At 34.5% G+C, this 17,815-nt stretch overlaps 3 protein-coding genes across 5 annotated transcripts; 2 read left to right on the forward strand and 1 right to left on the reverse strand.

Moving 5' to 3' along the window:
- The first annotated feature begins 3,648 nt into the window (after positions 1-3,648).
- On the forward strand, positions 3,649-6,038 carry LOC111643456 (regulator of chromosome condensation-like). Its single transcript, XM_089597880.1, has 7 exons — positions 3,649-3,816; positions 3,949-4,077; positions 4,236-4,364; positions 4,530-4,906; positions 4,990-5,356; positions 5,434-5,706; positions 5,785-6,038. Coding segments are annotated over exons 1-7 (1,449 nt in total). The 5' UTR covers positions 3,649-3,815; the 3' UTR covers positions 5,958-6,038.
- A 1,742-nt stretch (positions 6,039-7,780) lies between these two features.
- On the forward strand, positions 7,781-12,949 carry LOC106644810 (uncharacterized). Of its 3 annotated transcripts, none has more exons than XM_014360479.2 (6): positions 7,781-8,212; positions 9,085-9,214; positions 10,635-11,108; positions 11,188-11,302; positions 11,383-11,529; positions 11,615-12,949. In XM_014360479.2, exons 2-6 carry the CDS (start codon positions 9,125-9,127, stop codon positions 11,719-11,721), a joined length of 933 nt encoding a protein of 310 aa, XP_014215965.1. In that variant the 5' UTR covers positions 7,781-8,212; positions 9,085-9,124; the 3' UTR covers positions 11,722-12,949. The 3 variants fall into 3 exon arrangements, with proteins under 3 accessions (XP_014215965.1, XP_014215968.1, XP_014215967.1); XM_014360482.3 differs by lacking the exon at positions 7,781-8,212 and adding an exon at positions 8,232-8,292; XM_014360481.2 differs by lacking the exon at positions 7,781-8,212 and adding an exon at positions 8,739-8,842.
- Positions 12,742-14,283, reverse strand: LOC106644801 (uncharacterized). Its single transcript, XM_089597871.1, has 4 exons — positions 14,048-14,283; positions 13,470-13,774; positions 13,199-13,407; positions 12,742-13,115 (listed from the first exon to the last, which is right to left on the reverse strand). Exons 1-4 carry the CDS (start codon positions 14,122-14,124, stop codon positions 13,023-13,025), a joined length of 684 nt encoding a protein of 227 aa, XP_089453997.1. The 5' UTR covers positions 14,125-14,283; the 3' UTR covers positions 12,742-13,022.
- Positions 14,284-17,815: the final 3,532 nt, after the last annotated feature.

A 17,815-nucleotide genomic window follows, 5' to 3' on the forward strand; every position in this document is an offset into this window, starting at 1 on the left:
AAACATTTTTCGAACTGGATAAGTGAAAGTGTCCAATAAAAAACGACATGAAAAATTTACCGATTTTATACGATAAAATTATCTGTCAACTTTTGGTCGATTTTTTGCCATCTGTACGGTAGAACGTAGTTTTTGTGTTTTGCGTATGTTTAATATTTGGATCGTTTAGAAAAAGAGGTTCATTTTGTAACATTATTGTGTTTTACGTAGTTTTCAAAGTGCAAAAACCGACTAGAAACCGACAAAGAAATTTTAATTACTTTTTATTGGACAATTTCAGTTGGGAAAAGCAGAGGAACGGCATTTAATAGTATAATCGAAAAATTTGCTAGAAAATTTAATAAATAACGGTATTCCAACGAAATACAAAAAATTCGAACGTTTTATTTTTATCTGCCCACAGGTGCAAAACAAATCAACAAAAGAAATAAAATCCCACCATACATCTCCATCTCTTCTGCAACAATATTTGCCATTTGCTGATCGAGTCCTCTGAGAACAACCGACCGCACCATCATTGTTGCAGCGTACCCCATTCCGTTTAAAAATACAGAAGCAGAGAAACTCGCCATCGAGCACCATAAGAATGCGCTGACATGTGAAATAATTGGAATTTTTTTTTACACCAAGGTTGAGTGACTGAACCACTGAAGATGAAGAAAGAAGAACGTTTATATAATAAATATGACTTTGGACTGAAATGAATGATCACTTAGTTAATAAATAAATATTTTTGCAATTGATCAACTGATCGATGTATACAAGTAAATCAAATATACTTAATACTGCATGCATGACTAACTTACGAAAGTCCAAATTTCGAGAATATCTAAATGGATATATACCTTATCTATTATTGACACGTGTCGCTTCAAAAGTTTCACTTATCTTCAATTAGGCGATGATGACTTGTTGTACTGGGATACTTTGTTTATCGAGTCGTTGACCATAAAAAAGTCGAAATTAGGTTCTATTCAAAATTATTACTTTTCTTTAAAAAACATCCAAAAAATTCTGTTTTTATCAAGTCATTAACTGAAGAATTCGGAAGAATTGTAACTCGCATTCAATTCGAAATTATAACATTCGTTGGAAAAAACAGTCACTAAGTTAAAAATTTTTCACATATACAATGATATATACATACATGTATGAAGTCTACATATATATACATGTATTTATTATTACATACATCGAAAAAATGTTGATTTGGTGTCTGTTTTCTTCAAGAGCGCAAGTTCTTTTCAGTTAACGACTTGATAAAAATGAAATTTTCCAAGTATAATGCACTATGCATGACTAACTCACGAAAGTCCAAATTTCGAGAATATCTAAATGGATTTATACCTTATCTATTATTGACACGTGTCGCTTCGAAAGTTTCACTTATCTTCAATTAGGCGATGATGACTTGTTGTACTGGGATACTTTGTTTATCGAGTCGTTGACCATAAAAAAGTCGAAATTAGGTTCTATTCAAAATTATAACTTTTCTTTAAAAAACATCCAAAAAATTCTGTTTTTATCAAGTCATTAACTGAAGAATTCGGAAGAATTGTAACTCGCATTCAATTCGAAATTATAACATTCGTTGGAAAAAACAGTCACTAAGTTAAAAATTATTCACATATACAATGATATATACAAACATGTATGAAGTCTACATATATATACATGTATTTATTATTACATACATCGAAAAAATGTTGATTTGGTGTCTGTTTTCTTCAAGAGCGCAAGTTCTTTCCAGTTAACGACTTGATAAAAATGAAATTTTCCAAGTATAATGCACTATGCATGACTAACTCACGAAAGTCCAAATTTCGAGAATATCTAAATGGATTTATACCTTATCTATTATTGACACGTGTCGCTTCGAAAGTTTCACTTATCTTCAATTAGGCGATGATGACTTGTTGTACTGGGATACTTTGTTTATCGAGTCGTTGACCATAAAAAAGTCGAAATTAGGTTCTATTCAAAATTATAACTTTTCTTTAAAAAACATCCAAAAAATTCTGTTTTTATCAAGTCATTAACTGAAGAATTCGGAAGAATTGTAACTCGCATTCAATTCGAAATTATAACATTCGTTGGAAAAAACAGTCACTAAGTTAAAAATTATTCACATATACAATGATATATACAAACATGTATGAAGTCTACATATATATACATGTATTTATTATTACATACATCGAAAAAATGTTGATTTGGTGTCTGTTTTCTTCAAGAGCGCAAGTTCTTTCCAGTTAACGACTTGATAAAAATGAAATTTTCCAAGTATAATGCACTATGCATGACTAACTCACGAAAGTCCAAATTTCGAGAATATCTAAATGGATTTATACCTTATCTATTATTGACACGTGTCGCTTCGAAAGTTTCACTTATCTTCAATTAGGCGATGATGACTTGTTGTACTGGGATACTTTGTTTATCGAGTCGTTGACCATAAAAAAGTCGAAATTAGGTTCTATTCAAAATTATAACTTTTCTTTAAAAAACATCCAAAAAATTCTGTTTTTATCAAGTCATTAACTGAAGAATTCGGAAGAATTGTAACTCGCATTCAATTCGAAATTATAACATTCGTTGGAAAAAACAGTCACTAAGTTAAAAATTATTCACATATACAATGATATATACAAACATGTATGAAGTCTACATATATATACATGTATTTATTATTACATACATCGAAAAAATGTTGATTTGGTGTCTGTTTTCTTCAAGAGCGCAAGTTCTTTTCAGTTAACGACTTAATAAAAATGAAATTTTCCAAGTATAATGCACTATGCATGACTAACTCACGAAAGTCCAAATTTCGAGAATATCTGAATGGATATATACCTTATCTATTATTGACACGTGTCGCTTCGAAAGTTTCACTTATCTTCAATTAGACGATGATGACTTGTTGTACTGGGATACTTTGTTTATCGAGTCGTTGACCATAAAAAAGTCGAAATTAGGTTCTATTCAAAATTATAACTTTTCTTTAAAAAACATCCATTTTAAAAAAATTTGTAGTACTAAAAATTAAATCGCCAGTAAAAGTGAAAAATCGCAATTTTGGGGATAAACTACCGCACCTGGTTATTCTAAAGCACCGATGCATCATTTATTTACATATCAAGGAAACAATAAGCGTCTTTTTTTCTGTTTTATTGGGTTTAAAAGTCATTTGGGCAGCCATAGCTAATTGTTTCAATAAAATAAACAATTATCCGCTCTTGCTACGATAAGTGCCATTAGCTTATCGGAAGCCCTCGTACTATGAATTACAATTAGTACATACTAAAGTACATACTTTCTCTTTTTCTTTTGGCCATCAAATTCCCCCTCCAGTTGACTACTAATCGGCTTGGGCGGTCTGCGCTTGAGCCAATCACGGAGCTGGACTAAAAAGAAAGTGGCCAATCACCGGAGCTGGACTAAAGAGAAAGTGGCCAATCACGGAGCTGGACTAAAGAGAAAGTGGCCTTTCCAGCGCTGTGATTGGCTGATTATTCAGTCCTCCGCGTGCGGCGGTTGACCCGCTGCGGCGGTTATGGAAGTCCGTCAGGTAGGGGTACTTTTGGAGTAGCAGTGCCTATATATACGCTATCAGGGCACGGTTTGAGCAGTAGATCTTTGAATTTCAAAGCATCTCTAGCTCTGGAGTAGCCAGTATACTTCGTAGCCTATAGTATAGCCTTCCAAGCGAAGTCGATTCGTTGATTCGTTGAGCCGTTCCGACTGTTTAGGCGGTAATCCTTTCGAAAGTGCATTTCGATTGTTCATCGTAGTGAAAACTCTGTTATTTTCAAAAAAGTACGTAAACAGTATACGTTTGGTTTCCCTGTACTTCGGTAAACTTTTGCCGAGGCACGCGTATCTTGTGGCAATTTGTTTATTCAAGTTGTTGGATGTTTGCTTTACTTTTTTTGCTTATGTTGTTTCCAGTGCCGTCGAAAAGAAAAGTGACCAACAACTCCAACAAGCGCAAATCTCCGGATTCGCAAGACAACGCGGCCATGCCCTTGAAACGGGCAAAAACCTCCAGAAAGAAGCCTGAAGTATTCCCAAATGAAGGTATGTGATTGTTCGTTTTGCACATTTCCAAGCACATCTGTCTTTGGTTCAACGGGGATGCGGTCTTCCGTGTTTCCACACAGCTTTCTATGTTTGAATTAATCGACGACACGCAAGAATTTAGTGTTCTCCATTTAATGGTAATTTACATTTTTCAGTGCCGCTAAAAATAGAAGTTACCAACAATTCCAACAAGCGCAAATCTCCAGATTCGCAAGACAACGCGGCTGTGCCCTTGAAACGGGCTAAAACTTCCAGAAAGATGCCAAAAGTACTCCAGAATAATGGTATGCACTTAACTGTTTGATTTACAAATGTCTAGTATCCCTGAACATTGCAAAAACTTTTTGTGGTGTATACATAATGTGGGTACAGTCTTCCGTGTTTCAACATTGATGACATGTATACAAAAATCTAGTGTTCCCCATTTAATGACGAGTAACGATTTTCAGATCCCAAAGTTAAAGAGATTCTGCGTCAAGTGACCACGAGTGGTATTATTCTTACTTGCGGTCAAGGAGACACAGGCCAACTTGGCTTGGGTGACGATATACTGGAAAAAACACGGTTTGCTCAAGTGCCAAACTATACAAAGATCGTGGCCATCGCAGGAAGTGGCATGCACAATGTGTGCCTCACGGATGAGGGAAAAGTAGTCACGTTCGGGTGTAACGATGAGGGAGCCCTCGGTAGAGATACATCCGAGGGCGGTGAAGCTACTCCTGGACTCGTGGATTTACCTGGACGTGCGATCCAGGTGACGGCAGGAGACTCACATAGTGCCGCGTTAATGGAGGATGGAAGAGTTTTCGTTTGGGGATCTTTTCGGGTAAGAAATCAATTTCCTTCATATTTAACAACATGTATTATAATTAGGTGTATGTGGTTTGCTAAAGTTGAATCAATTTTTAGGATTCACATGGAACACTTGGACTGTTGACTCAAAACAAAGAAAGTACTCCAGTACAAATTCTATGCAACCAAAAGTTTATTAAAATTGCTTCTGGGTCCGACCACTTGGTTTTACTAGATAATACCAGGAAAGTTTTTACTTGCGGTTGCGGTGAGCAGGGCCAACTTGGACGGTTACCTGAACGCAAAACGGATAGAAACAGTGGTCGAGGTGGTAACAAATTACTCACACCTGATCAAGTATATTTTAAAATAAGCAAAAAAATAGAAATTGAAAATATATGGGCCGGTAGCTATGCTACCTTTGCCAAAGACGCAAATACGGATGATCTGTATGTTTTTGGCTTAAATAACTATGGTCAAATTGGTATGTTAAATTTTGTGTGGATTTTAAAAATTAAATTTCAATCTTATTTCAATTTTTAATTTTGTATTTAATTGCAGGTCTTAAAAATTGCGACAAATCTTTTCACCCTAAAGTGTCAGATACCTTAAGTCGACGTAAATGGGTTCAAATTAGCTCTGGACAGCATCACACTATTGCTCTAGACGAAAAAGGGCAAGTTTACGTTTTGGGAAGGAAAGAGTATGGGAGACTAGGTCTTGGCATTGTGAGCGAAGACGCCACGGAACTCGTTGTTGTACCCAAACTAAGTAATACCAAATGCATAGATGTTGCAGCTGGTACTGCTCAGTCTTTTGCTGTAACAGAAAATGGTAAATACTTCAACCTCTTCACAAGATATCAAGTAAAAATTAATGTTTTTACTTATAGTCTCGAAAATTTTATTACAGGAAAACTTTACGCTTGGGGAATGGGCTCTGAAGGCCAGCTTGGTACTGGAGAAGAAGATGATGCATTAGAACCCAGACTCATTGAATCCAAATATGTGAAAGATCTTGAAGTTCTTCGAGTTTCAGCTGGAGGACAGCATACCATTATTCTTGCAAAAAAAATCAATGAGTAATTTTTTTTATCATTCAAAACTAGAATATAGATGTATATTTTAGTCAGTTTTTTCTCTAAATTAATTCTACTGTACTTCAATACTTATTTACTACAGAAATAGGTAATTGGTGTAATCAAAATCAAATGTCAAATCAAACATTCAAGTATGTAATATAGTTTTGATGCACGTCAGCGCGATTATTATTATTTTTAAATTTAATGACTTGGTGATTCATAGTAAATGATTCCATTTTTCGCAATATTAATGGAAACAGACAAAAGTACTATTGATTTGAGTCACAAGATTCTTAAATATTATTTTTTAACTTCGGACCAGTACAAGAACTACTCTATTCCTAAACCTTTAGATTTTAGTTTTTGCATGATTTGGGCGATGAAAGTACACGAAAATAATTGTATGGATGTAAAAACATTTTAATGAACTTGTTACAATTTAGATTGTATGATTTTTACAACAGTTATTATTTTATTAATTCATTGTTAGAAGTATTGTATCTTAAGTGCCGGATATTTTTCGACTATTTTACCAGTCTTGTTTTTTTTTTTTATGCATATACCGTAATTTATGCTCTTACATAAGTTAATGAAAATATGTACATTGATTATAGTACCTAATTATATTTCTAAGGATTTTGTGTCACTTTCACAGCTGTTAAGACGTTAATGTTAATCCGTGCCTTATGATGTGAAAAATCCACTTCGTGTCAAATAATATTTTTTAATAAAATTTTTTTGTATTTTTTACTAAAGAGCTATTGCTATATTACATGAAATGTCACCTAAATAACCCAAACTATTCCATAATCTTTGAAAAATGTTTCACTATACAATGACGCTGATATTTTGTACGAATTGACAATTATTGACTAATATAATTGTAGGCATCTACAAATAACTAAGTACTCAACTTTTAACTTGAAACAAAAAATGAACGGTTACTTGCGTCAACTTCTGGACTCTTCATTAAAGCACAAAAATTTATCCATAGTTTTTAAATTATATTCTCAAGTTACGTAAATTAAAAATAAAGTTTAATTTATAAGGTAGGTATCTTTTTCAAAAAAAGGCAAATGACCATGCAAATGGATAACGATTTCACATAACAGTAGAGTAGATGTATGTTGCATCTGCAAATGTAAAAAAAAAAATGTATTTAATTAAATTTACTTTTTTTTTAAAATGGAATCCTGAGACTTCTTCCTCTACGCCTAGACAGGAAACAGCGGCTCATTTTATCGGCAGCGCAGCGAGTGTTTTATCACCAGCCACGAGTCGTACTTATAAAAAATTATCCTTGTGCATACGCCTTTGTACAATGTATACTTGCAACGATAAGCGTTTTATTTTTTTTTTTTTTTTATATATCATATTGCGGTACTTTTTCGGTATATTCCCCATCCCAAAAATCATGTTTTTTTGGCATAAAATAATTTCTTGTTTATAGTTATGCCTATGCTGTAAAAAAATATTTTATCGCGGAAAGGATCATAAGGGTCGAAAACCCCTTATTTTTATCACGCAGAGACTTGTCCTGATTTTTGAACAACGCTTTACATAAATATAGCTATTATCTATTATACGTATTTAGCACATTTAACTCCAAAAAAGAAATTATATTGCAGGTCGTATCGTCGTATGTCATACCAGCATATCATAAGTATATATATTTTTCGTCTACTGCGGCATTATAATTGTAGTACACGTACACAAGAGAGAAGAAAGGAAGGAAGGAAGGAAGGAGACGGGAGAAAAAAGAGGGGTGCCCATCGCCGTCGCCCTCTTTCGAAACGTCGCAACTCGCAATTTGGGAATACTTACTTGCTCAGTTGATCATACATACTTGCGAGAGTAGCATCATCATATTACATATGTGTGTATACACCACTAAACTTGGGCGGCACGTATACCTTTGCAGTTTGACTGCAGTGCAGTGCGCGAGAGCTGTGTGTTTTTGTAATTTTTGTTACGCTTGTAATGATAATACATCATATGACCTGAAGTGACGATAAAGTGCTCAGAAGTGCATGTAGCCGCGATCTATCATTGTTTTTAATAGGGAGTCAGTTATTATTTCTTTTCGAATGTTTTTACCTTCTAAGTAAACCTCCGTGGACGGATGATATAATACATATATACATATATATTATACGTACATACAACTACCTATACGAGATTTTTGGAGCAGAGGAGCCAGGAGCGTCGAACAATAAACGCCACCAACATACACACATAAAAGGGCTCACTGTGAGCTCAGTAAGTGTATATTGAATATATGCTTGCTTTTATGTGTATATTGTATATAAAATCTTAATTTTTTTGAAGACGTTAAAGGGGTAAGTTAGGAGAAGAGAGCAAGCTTTTGGCTGCGTGTGTTATCTCTTTCTCGTGTGTGTGTGTGTGCGTTCGTGTTATTGGGGCTGTTGTTATGGTGCCTTTTATAAACAAACACGAATCAAGAACCCAAACAAACCGACAGATATGTCTCTAATTTTGCGCGACCGGGGCGGGGGGGGGGTTCGTTATTAGTTATTATATATAATTTGACATAACACACACACACGCACGCGCCCACAACAGAGAACAAGGTGTTCAAGCGTAAAAGCAGAGAAGAGAAAAGCACAAAAGCACGATTCTGGTAGACTGGTAATCTCGTATGTATGCATGTACAACTAAATCTATATACCTATATAATACAACACTACTTAGTCGACTACCAATTATATTATTACATAGGTATATTGACAGGTATATATAGTACATAGGCATACCTACTACTACTGAATTACAGATTCGTGCAACTGATGTGCAAGTCTATCGCGAGTGTGTCACACATTTACATTTTGCGAGTTTCTCCCCTTCCATCCCCTGTCGCACTGCTGCTCTGTAAATATTTATATATTAATTATATTATGATGTGCTAATAATTTTTATTGCGGGACGTTTTTTTACACGCGCGTCCTTTCGTCTTATTTAAATAATACAACCACAATATGTATGCATATATATATAGCGACTGCAAGAAAAGCTCGACTTGACAACAATAGGTTTTCACTATACCAATTCTGTAAATGTTTTGGGTATATACACACGTGTTGATATAATATGTACGTGTATTTTATTCGCAGACAAGTTGGCTGAACGAGCTTTGGCATCATCATCATCACCATGACTGTCATAACGAAGGCGATTAGCGAAAAAAAGTCCGGGGACAAATTGGATCAGCCATTGGTCGTCCCCGTAGCCCAGAGCCAGGGCGTAAGTATATGTATATACACAATATACATGACACGCCTGTGACTTGTGATCTGTCTTTACTTATTTATTTTGTTTACATATTAACTACATGCCTGCATGATGGACTATATACGAACACCTCAAACGCTCATTCATTTTCTTTTTTAAGTGCTAGTCTAGAATGTCCAGATGAGCTTTTTTCACGCGCACACACTAATAGCTCTGTGCATGTTACACACACCGATAAGTCAAATCGATCCCCAATCCCCATGTTTATTATTCTATATAATTATATTAGCTTTACGCTACTTATCTTGCGAACTATGATGTGATGGTCTATATTATAATATACCTGTATATAAACACGTACACATTTATGTGTGTGTTGCTGAAAAGCTGACGTTGTTTGCTAATTAGAGGTGTCTTTTATCACAATATGCGGCATGTTTAATGTGCCATTTTGTTTTTACACGTGTGTGTATATTGTGTAAGGTATAAAGCATATTCTGTTTTAAAAAAACTCGGAGTACAGAGTATGCGGAAAAAAAAATTATACTCGACTCTGCACGTTGAAGAACTGCAGATATCGTTTTTTAATAATATCTCCGCTGACCAATGCATTCTTTTGTTATACTTACTCGCTGTGACCATAAACAACTTGAAAATTTATCGTACAATTCGGCTAGAATTTCAAACATCCAACGTGTTTTGCCCATATGTTCTTTGTACTTTTTCACTTCTTTTGGGTTGTAGGAAACATTGCGCGCGAAATTTTAGTGCATGCAATATGTACAATGACAGATGCACCAACGTGCATACAATGTTAAAACATGCTCCGGTTTTCCCGAATTCAACCTTCTCCCTGAACTTTGATGAATATTTACAAGCTTGCAATCAATAAATTATACTTTGCGAAAAACTGGAAAAATTGGCTCTCAATGTAGAATTTTTTGGCCGCAGTGAGACGCGTTTTCAGAATTGATTTCTTTTTGGTTTTTTCAACGCTGGAAACATATATAATACATTTTTTACGACTATGTATCGTTCGTGATGATAAAAGATCAGCCGATGCAATGTTCTTTGCAAGAAAAGGCGAGGGAAAAAACGAGACCAACAGATACATACATATAGATTGTAATTGCGGAGTTAAACAACATAATGACCAAGATTTTTCCGGAAAAAGATGTAGTACTTTGTTTTTCCAGTTTCGCTTTCGTGTGTTGCCAAGAAGCGTAATTAGATACCTTACATCTCATCCTTGACGACTCTGGACGTGACATAAGCACATGTGATCACGTAAAAACAGTTGCCTGTACAATACTTCAAAGACTAATATTGCCTGAAATTTTTAGTACCAAACATTATGTGCAAAAATTCTGAACGCCTTGGGAGCAGTAATATGAATATGAGATAACATTGAATGATCGTATTTGATTCGAAGGAGGACGCAGCTGCCGATCCCGAGTCCCAGTACCCGAAAAGCGACTACGTGATAAGGAAGCGTTTTCTCATAATCGGCAGCAATCGTTTGTCCAATGGCGTAACGACTTACTGCCTGTTCTTGACCGGCCTGCTGGTGATGCTGATCGGCGTTTTCGGTGGCCTCTGCATTTACAAGCTCTACACTCGCGAGCAGATGCACAAGTATCGCACCGGCTGGTACACCATTCCGTACGACCAGTCCTTCAGGATGAAGGAGCTCAGGCAGAACCTCCTCTCCGATCCCGATCTCCTCAAGGAGTACGTCAAGGCCAAGGAGCCGCTGTCCATGAAACTGCAGGGCGCACTCTTGGCCAAAGACGACAATTACTTGCAAGAGCGCTTTGAGATCGACCTCGACGACGGCTACGAGGACATTTACGTACCGGACTTCCGGGGTGGTAGACAGGGCCGCTTCATACACGATTTCAGCACTGTAATGCCATCCTTATAATCATTTCATTCAACCGATCTTTTATTTTCATCAGCATCGATGTATTTTACTTTTCTTGTAGAATAAAACTGGAATTATCGATGTGGAAGGCCAGTGCTGCTTTGTTATGCCGTTGAATCGCCAAAGAGTCTTACCGCCGCGCGACATTTTGGATCTTTTGAAGAAAATGCGCAACGGTAACGTATCATAAATGCTTTCAACTTATTAATAGAGAAAAATTGAAATAATAACCATTACGTCCCCCCACGGTGAAAAGGATACTACGAGGTGGACACCGAAGTTGTTAGAGAAACCATGAAAATCATTTTCCCACCAGTTACCGATTACGTCTCCGTTGGACCGTACATAGCTCGTGAATGTCAAGATATGCCCACTTATTTATTGCAACCAGTTAACGAAAAAGGTAATTTATTTTACACGTTGTTTATCCAGCTTATAAGTTGATTTTTTTTTCGGTTTCATGATAAACCTTTTATAATTATTTTCAGTACGCAAGCGCAGTGCATCTGACGAGGTCTACTGTCAATTCGCTGGAAAAAACATCATACAATTTGACATCGTCAACTTAGCATCTGTTCTTAATAAGAAAAATTAATGTTTAATTATATCGCGTACGTACGAGTAAGAAAGAAGGAATTGGCGTATTGATATAATCCAGTGATAGTTGCATGTTATTTGTTGCGTATAATTCTTCCATTTCTGGCCGTAGACAAAAGAAATCAACTCGCGTACGATCGGGCTGAATGTAACTGCGTAAAAATTTGGATTTTTTTTTTTTTTTTTTTTTTTTTTGAAAAACCATTAATTTGTGTGATTTGAGATGCAATTGATTGATCTTGTGATTGATGTGCGGTGTGGTTGATCAAAGTATTAAAATATTTGAAAAATGAGCAAAGAGCTTCTACGCCTTTGTATAAAGGCACGACTGCTGCGTTTATCACCAAAGCAAAAGTGTAAGTAGTTCGTAATTACATAAAGTTGTTGATTCTTTGTACATTTTTAGTAATAACGATCAATTGATATTACATTTTTTGTTTTTTACTTTTAGTCAATTTATAGGTTTTTATTCATTTATAGGTCATGCAGAAAATTCTACCTTGTGAAAAAAAAAAAAAAAATCTCAAAAGTCGAACCTGAGAAAACGAGATATCTACAAATTTTTACGTAGGCAGTAAAATTTATTGTTTTTTACGTGTTACTCTTTTTACCGTGTGGTGACAATATAAGGCATACCTGTCGAGCAGTTGTGCTTACTTGTGTGAAGCAGTCGTGCCTAAAAATATTCCTACATTTACGAATGTTTCGACAAATTCTACCGTGCAAGGCGATTCATTGATGCAATTATCAATTTTATGTTCCCCTATGCCAAAGCGTGATGTTTCTACAAATACTTGCAAAAACTTCATGACTCAAAAGAAGTTAATTTCCTATCAAGCATCCAACTTACTTGAAATTTCTGTTAGCCATTAATAAAATTTTACTTTTCAAGCGTGTATATGTTATTTAAACTTTACGTGAATTGTTTTCAAACGCTATTACGATTGAGCAGTGATATTTGATTGAGTAATTATTTTAAAAAATCGTATGCATAATTTTTTACAAGTAATAATTTTAACTTGCATCAGTTGGATACTTGATGTTATTTATAAGAGCAAAGAGTAAGATATAAGTCGAATTTAAATAGTTGTAGTTTATACGTTTGCCGATTAGAATCTTTAAAAATCACAATGTTTATAGAATTCAATTACATGTAATACGACGTTTGAATGATGGAATGAAAATTGTAAGTTCTTATACAAGAAATAAATAAAAGTTGAAAATAACGATTCGTCTTGTTTGGAAATTGATCCATAAAATTTACATCTACCTATTTCGCAGTTGAATTGTATCCGACTATTATGAGTGATTCAATTCATGTGATGCTTTTTGTCTCCATAAATACAGCTTTTTGATCCACTTTTCATTTTTTATTTCCTTATCCATCATAATCTGAAAAATTTTTTGATGAAAATCAACATGTTATTTACAAAACTAAACATGCAACGCTTTTTGTTATAAATTTTAATAAATACCGATGTATGAAATATACTCTCTGAAACGTTTGGTGTGCTATTGAGTTGTGGGACGTGTATGGTATCAGCATCTATATCTATCACAATTTTTTTCATTTTGGGCTCTTTATTTTTGGCAGAAGAGACAAACTGCTTTGGTACGAATTCATCCTTGTTGATATCATCCAATACAGATGATTTGATTTTTGAATCGTTTGTTAAAAAATTATCTGTAAACCGTAAAACGAGTTATTAATCGGCAGAAAATAATAGTCGTGTATTATTTACAAACCTCTTGAGTTGCTACAGGTAGGCTTGTCATTACTAAGAACCTTGACATTCGATTGGGAGCTGCTAGATCTGCTCGTGGATTTTTCTCTGGAGTTTGACCTCTTACTCGATCTGTTTCGATCTTCAGATAAAGACCTCGACCTCCGGTGTCTTCTTCTGTCTCTTGAACTGCCTCTTGTGTGCTTACTCGAGTAACTTTTTCCCGGCCTGCCTCTACTTTTGGAGCGCGATCTGTGTCGCCTTCTTGATTTTGAATACCTTCGTCGCCTCGAGTACGAAGACACACTGTCGCTCGAATCCTCGGAACTGCAAAAGTACCATCAAGTTTCTTTGTGAATAACTTTTGGCTGCGTTTAATCATTAAAATTTTCCACTTTAGACGTATTATGGCAATGTATGTCATTTAAAATTTAACCTCCAAATCCATGTGAACGAAAATAAATTAAAACTCGCTGAAATACCAATTATTTCAAGTGTTGAGGCACATAAATATGTTTGTGTTGGTTTTTGTCACACTTTTGCAGTATAAAATAAACAGTTTCGGTAAAAAAACTTGTTATAAACGAATGTTTACACTACCTTGATCTCCTCGAATGTTTTCGACGATATTTACTACTGTTCCGCTCGGAATCGGAGTCTGACGAATATTTTGCCATGATTGTTACAGTTGAAATAAAAAAACAAACCACATCGATCTTCGGTGTTTGAATAAAACCACTTGAAAACAAAAACAAAAATTAGCAGAGAGAAAAGTATGTCACTTTCTTTTGTCAGCACTTGGCAGATCTTGGGTGTTTTCCGCAATCGTCCCCAGCAAGTAATTTAAGGTTGCGCTCCATGCTCCATACGCTACCATCAGGTCGGTAAGTCAACTACCTTGAATTAACTGGCGCTCTGTTCCGTAATCTGGCCAGTTAAAATAGCAGACGACAGTCAACAGCGATGAAATCTTCACACAGTAAAAAATATCGTAGTAAAATTACTACGTTTAGCATAGGAAATAATCCGACCTATGCTGAGCGTGGTATATTTACTACAGCAGTAGTAAAAATTCTACTGTGATAGTAAATTTACTTCCCACTTTGTAAGGCTAGAATTAAAAAGGGGGAGTAGTATCTGAGTTGTTTTTTTACTATTCCAATAGTAAATATACTGAAGTAGTGGTAAGTATGCAACGTATGCAGTAGATGGCGTAACCGCAGTCGTAGTAAAATCAAATTGATTTAATCAATTTAATAAATACGCATAAAAAGAAATCTTAAATTTAAAGTATTGTACTTTCATACATGAAAATGAAGAAAAATATTTTTAATTTATGTAATCTTATAAATACTCAGATTAACACTTAATTTTGGCGCATAATGTAAATTACATTTAAATTTTTTTAAATTACGTTTGAAGTCTTTTGTTTAATGAGATTTTGTAACTGTTAATACTAAAAATGACTAATTTTTAATTTCTATATTTTTAGAGGTCGACTTTTAAGTTGAAAATAAATTGTAAACTTGCCGCAAACAGAACAAACCACGTTAACTTTTTATTATCTATCTGTAAGATTAGTTGCGGCTGGTTTGTTATTATCAAAGTGACTTTGCTGTAAATAGCAATAGTTATTTGGATCAGCGCCATCTAGCGGTCTTTATTTTTTGGCCAAAAGTGGCTCCTAAAATTCTCAATCAGAGCATTCAAGATTAGAGCTATTTAGTCAATTATAAACCAGCCGCAACTCATGATGAAGCTATAAAATAAAAAAATAACGATACATGTGTTTTAGGCGGCAAGTTAACAAACTATTTTCTACAAAAAAATTAACCTCCTATGTGTTTGTACTTTTGAAGATAAATTTTCAAGCATAAGATGAATTGTTAACTTGCCGCCTAAAACACACGTATTGTTATTTTTTCATTTTATAGCTTCATCATGAGTTGCGGCTGGTTTATAATTGACTAAATGGCTCTAATCCTGAATGCTCTGATTGAGAATTTTAGGAGCCACTTTTGGTCAAAAAATAAAGACCGCTAGATGGCGCTGATCCAAAATAATTATTGCTACTTACAGTAAAGTCACTTGATTAGTTATAAACCAGCCGCAAATAATCTTGTTAATAGATAATAGATAGTTGACATTTTTTATGCTACTTGCGGCAAGTTTTTACATTAATATTTTACATATCTTATATGGCTCATAAAATCGACAATATTTACAAAATTACAATACTCTTGACCTTTTACCATTAACTCATGTAAGCACAAATTAATCAGTCCATTAAAGAGACAACCGAAGAAAAAAGGCCTGAAAAAGAAGCACAGTCACACGAAAAGTCTCATACAAGAATGGAGCATTGGATCTCACTTGATCAGAGAAGGTTGGGTTCTTTGTTTACTTATAACACTTAAAATTTACATCTCTGTAATAAATGTATTTTTCAATTAGTGAGATCCGATGCCCCATTCCTAGGAGACTCTTCGTGTGGCTGCTTCTTTTTAAGACCTTTTTTCTTCAGTTGTCTCTTTTCGACTGATTAATTTACGTGTATATTTGATCGTGATTTACGATTTCTGTAACACAAATTTTGTTATGTACATATTATGTAAGTTAACTGTTTATTGGAAATCTAAAGTTGAAGGGTTGTTCATTCATTAGTTAATGGTAAAAGGTCAAGAGTATTGTAATTTTATAAATATTGTCGATTTTATGAGCCATATAAGATAAGTAGAATATTGATAGTTTTGGAGGTCGATTTTTAGGTAAAAGATAAATTGTAAAGCAATTTAAATTAAGTGAGATCCAATGCCCCATTTTTAGGAGACTCTTTCTGTGTAACTGAACTTCTTTTTTAAACTTTTTTTCTTTAGTTGTCTCTTTTGGACTTATTACTTTACGTATCTATTTAATCATTGTTCAAGATTTCTGTAACACAAATCTTGGCATGTACATATTATATAAGTTAGTTGTTTATTTAAACTAGAAAGTTAAAGGGCTGTGCTTCCGCGAGTTAATGATAAAAGGTCTAAAGTATTTTAATTTTGTAAATATGGTGGATTTTATCAGCCGTATAAGATAAGTGGAATATTTATACTTTTCAGGGTCCATTTACAGGTAAAAGACATATTGTAAACTTGCCGCAAGTAGCATAAAAAATGTCAACTATCTATTATCTATTAACAAGATTATTTGCGGCTGGTTTATAACTAATCAAGTGACTTTACTGTAAGTAGCAATAATTATTTTGGATCAGCGCCATCTAGCGGTCTTTATTTTTTGACCAAAAGTGGCTCCTAAAATTCTCAATCAGAGCATTCAGGATTAGAGCCATTTAGTCAATTATAAACCAGCCGCAACTCATGATGAAGCTATAAAATGAAAAAATAACAATATGTGTGTTTTAGGCGGCAAGTTAACAATTCATCTTATGCTTGAAAATTTATCTTCAAAAGTACAAACACATAGGAGGTTAATTTTTTTGTAGAAAATAGTTTGTTAACTTGCCGCCTAAAACACATGTATCGTTATTTTTTTATTTTATAGCTTCATCATGAGTTGCGGCTGGTTTATAATTGACTAAATAGCTCTAATCTTGAATGCTCTGATTGAGAATTTTAGGAGCCACTTTTGGCCAAAAAATAAAGACCGCTAGATGGCGCTGATCCAAATAACTATTGCTATTTACAGCAAAGTCACTTTGATAATAACAAACCAGCCGCAACTAATCTTACAGATAGATAATAAAAAGTTGACGTGGTTTGTTCTGTTTGCGGCAAGTTTACAATTTATTTTCAACTTAAAAGTCGACCTCTAAAAATAGAGATATTCATATGGTTTAATAAAATCGACCATATGGCATTACTTAGTAGTAATTTCTTTAATTACTACACATAACTTCACGTACATCTTACAAGTCAACTCTACCTTGAATTAAACTGGCGCTATAGCTATATATATATATATATATATATATATATATATATATATATGTTCCGTAATCTGCAGTTAAACTATGCAGTTAAAACAGCAGACGATGTGAAAGTCGAGAAAAAAGTGAAGATTTCATCGCTGTTGACTGTCGTCTGCTATTTTAACTGGCCAGATTACGGAACAGAGCGCCAGTTAATTCAAGGTAGTTGACTTACCGACCTGATGGTAGCGTATGGAGCATGGAGCGCAACCTTAAATTACTTGCTGGGGACGATTGCGGAAAACACCCATTGTATATATACACTCTATAGTTCGATAATCAAACCCTCGAACGCAAGTTCGATTCACACATCGCAAAAGCTGTCGAGTCGAGCTTTCGAACATAAATTAACAAACAAAAGAAATGCTAAGTATTGTGTTGTTGATTTTTTT

Source organism: Copidosoma floridanum, unplaced genomic scaffold (assembly GCF_036245765.1).
Source record: "Copidosoma floridanum isolate Cflo_tuat_1 unplaced genomic scaffold, Cflo_Japanese_pri ptg000040l, whole genome shotgun sequence".
NCBI lineage: Eukaryota > Metazoa > Arthropoda > Insecta > Hymenoptera > Encyrtidae > Copidosoma > Copidosoma floridanum.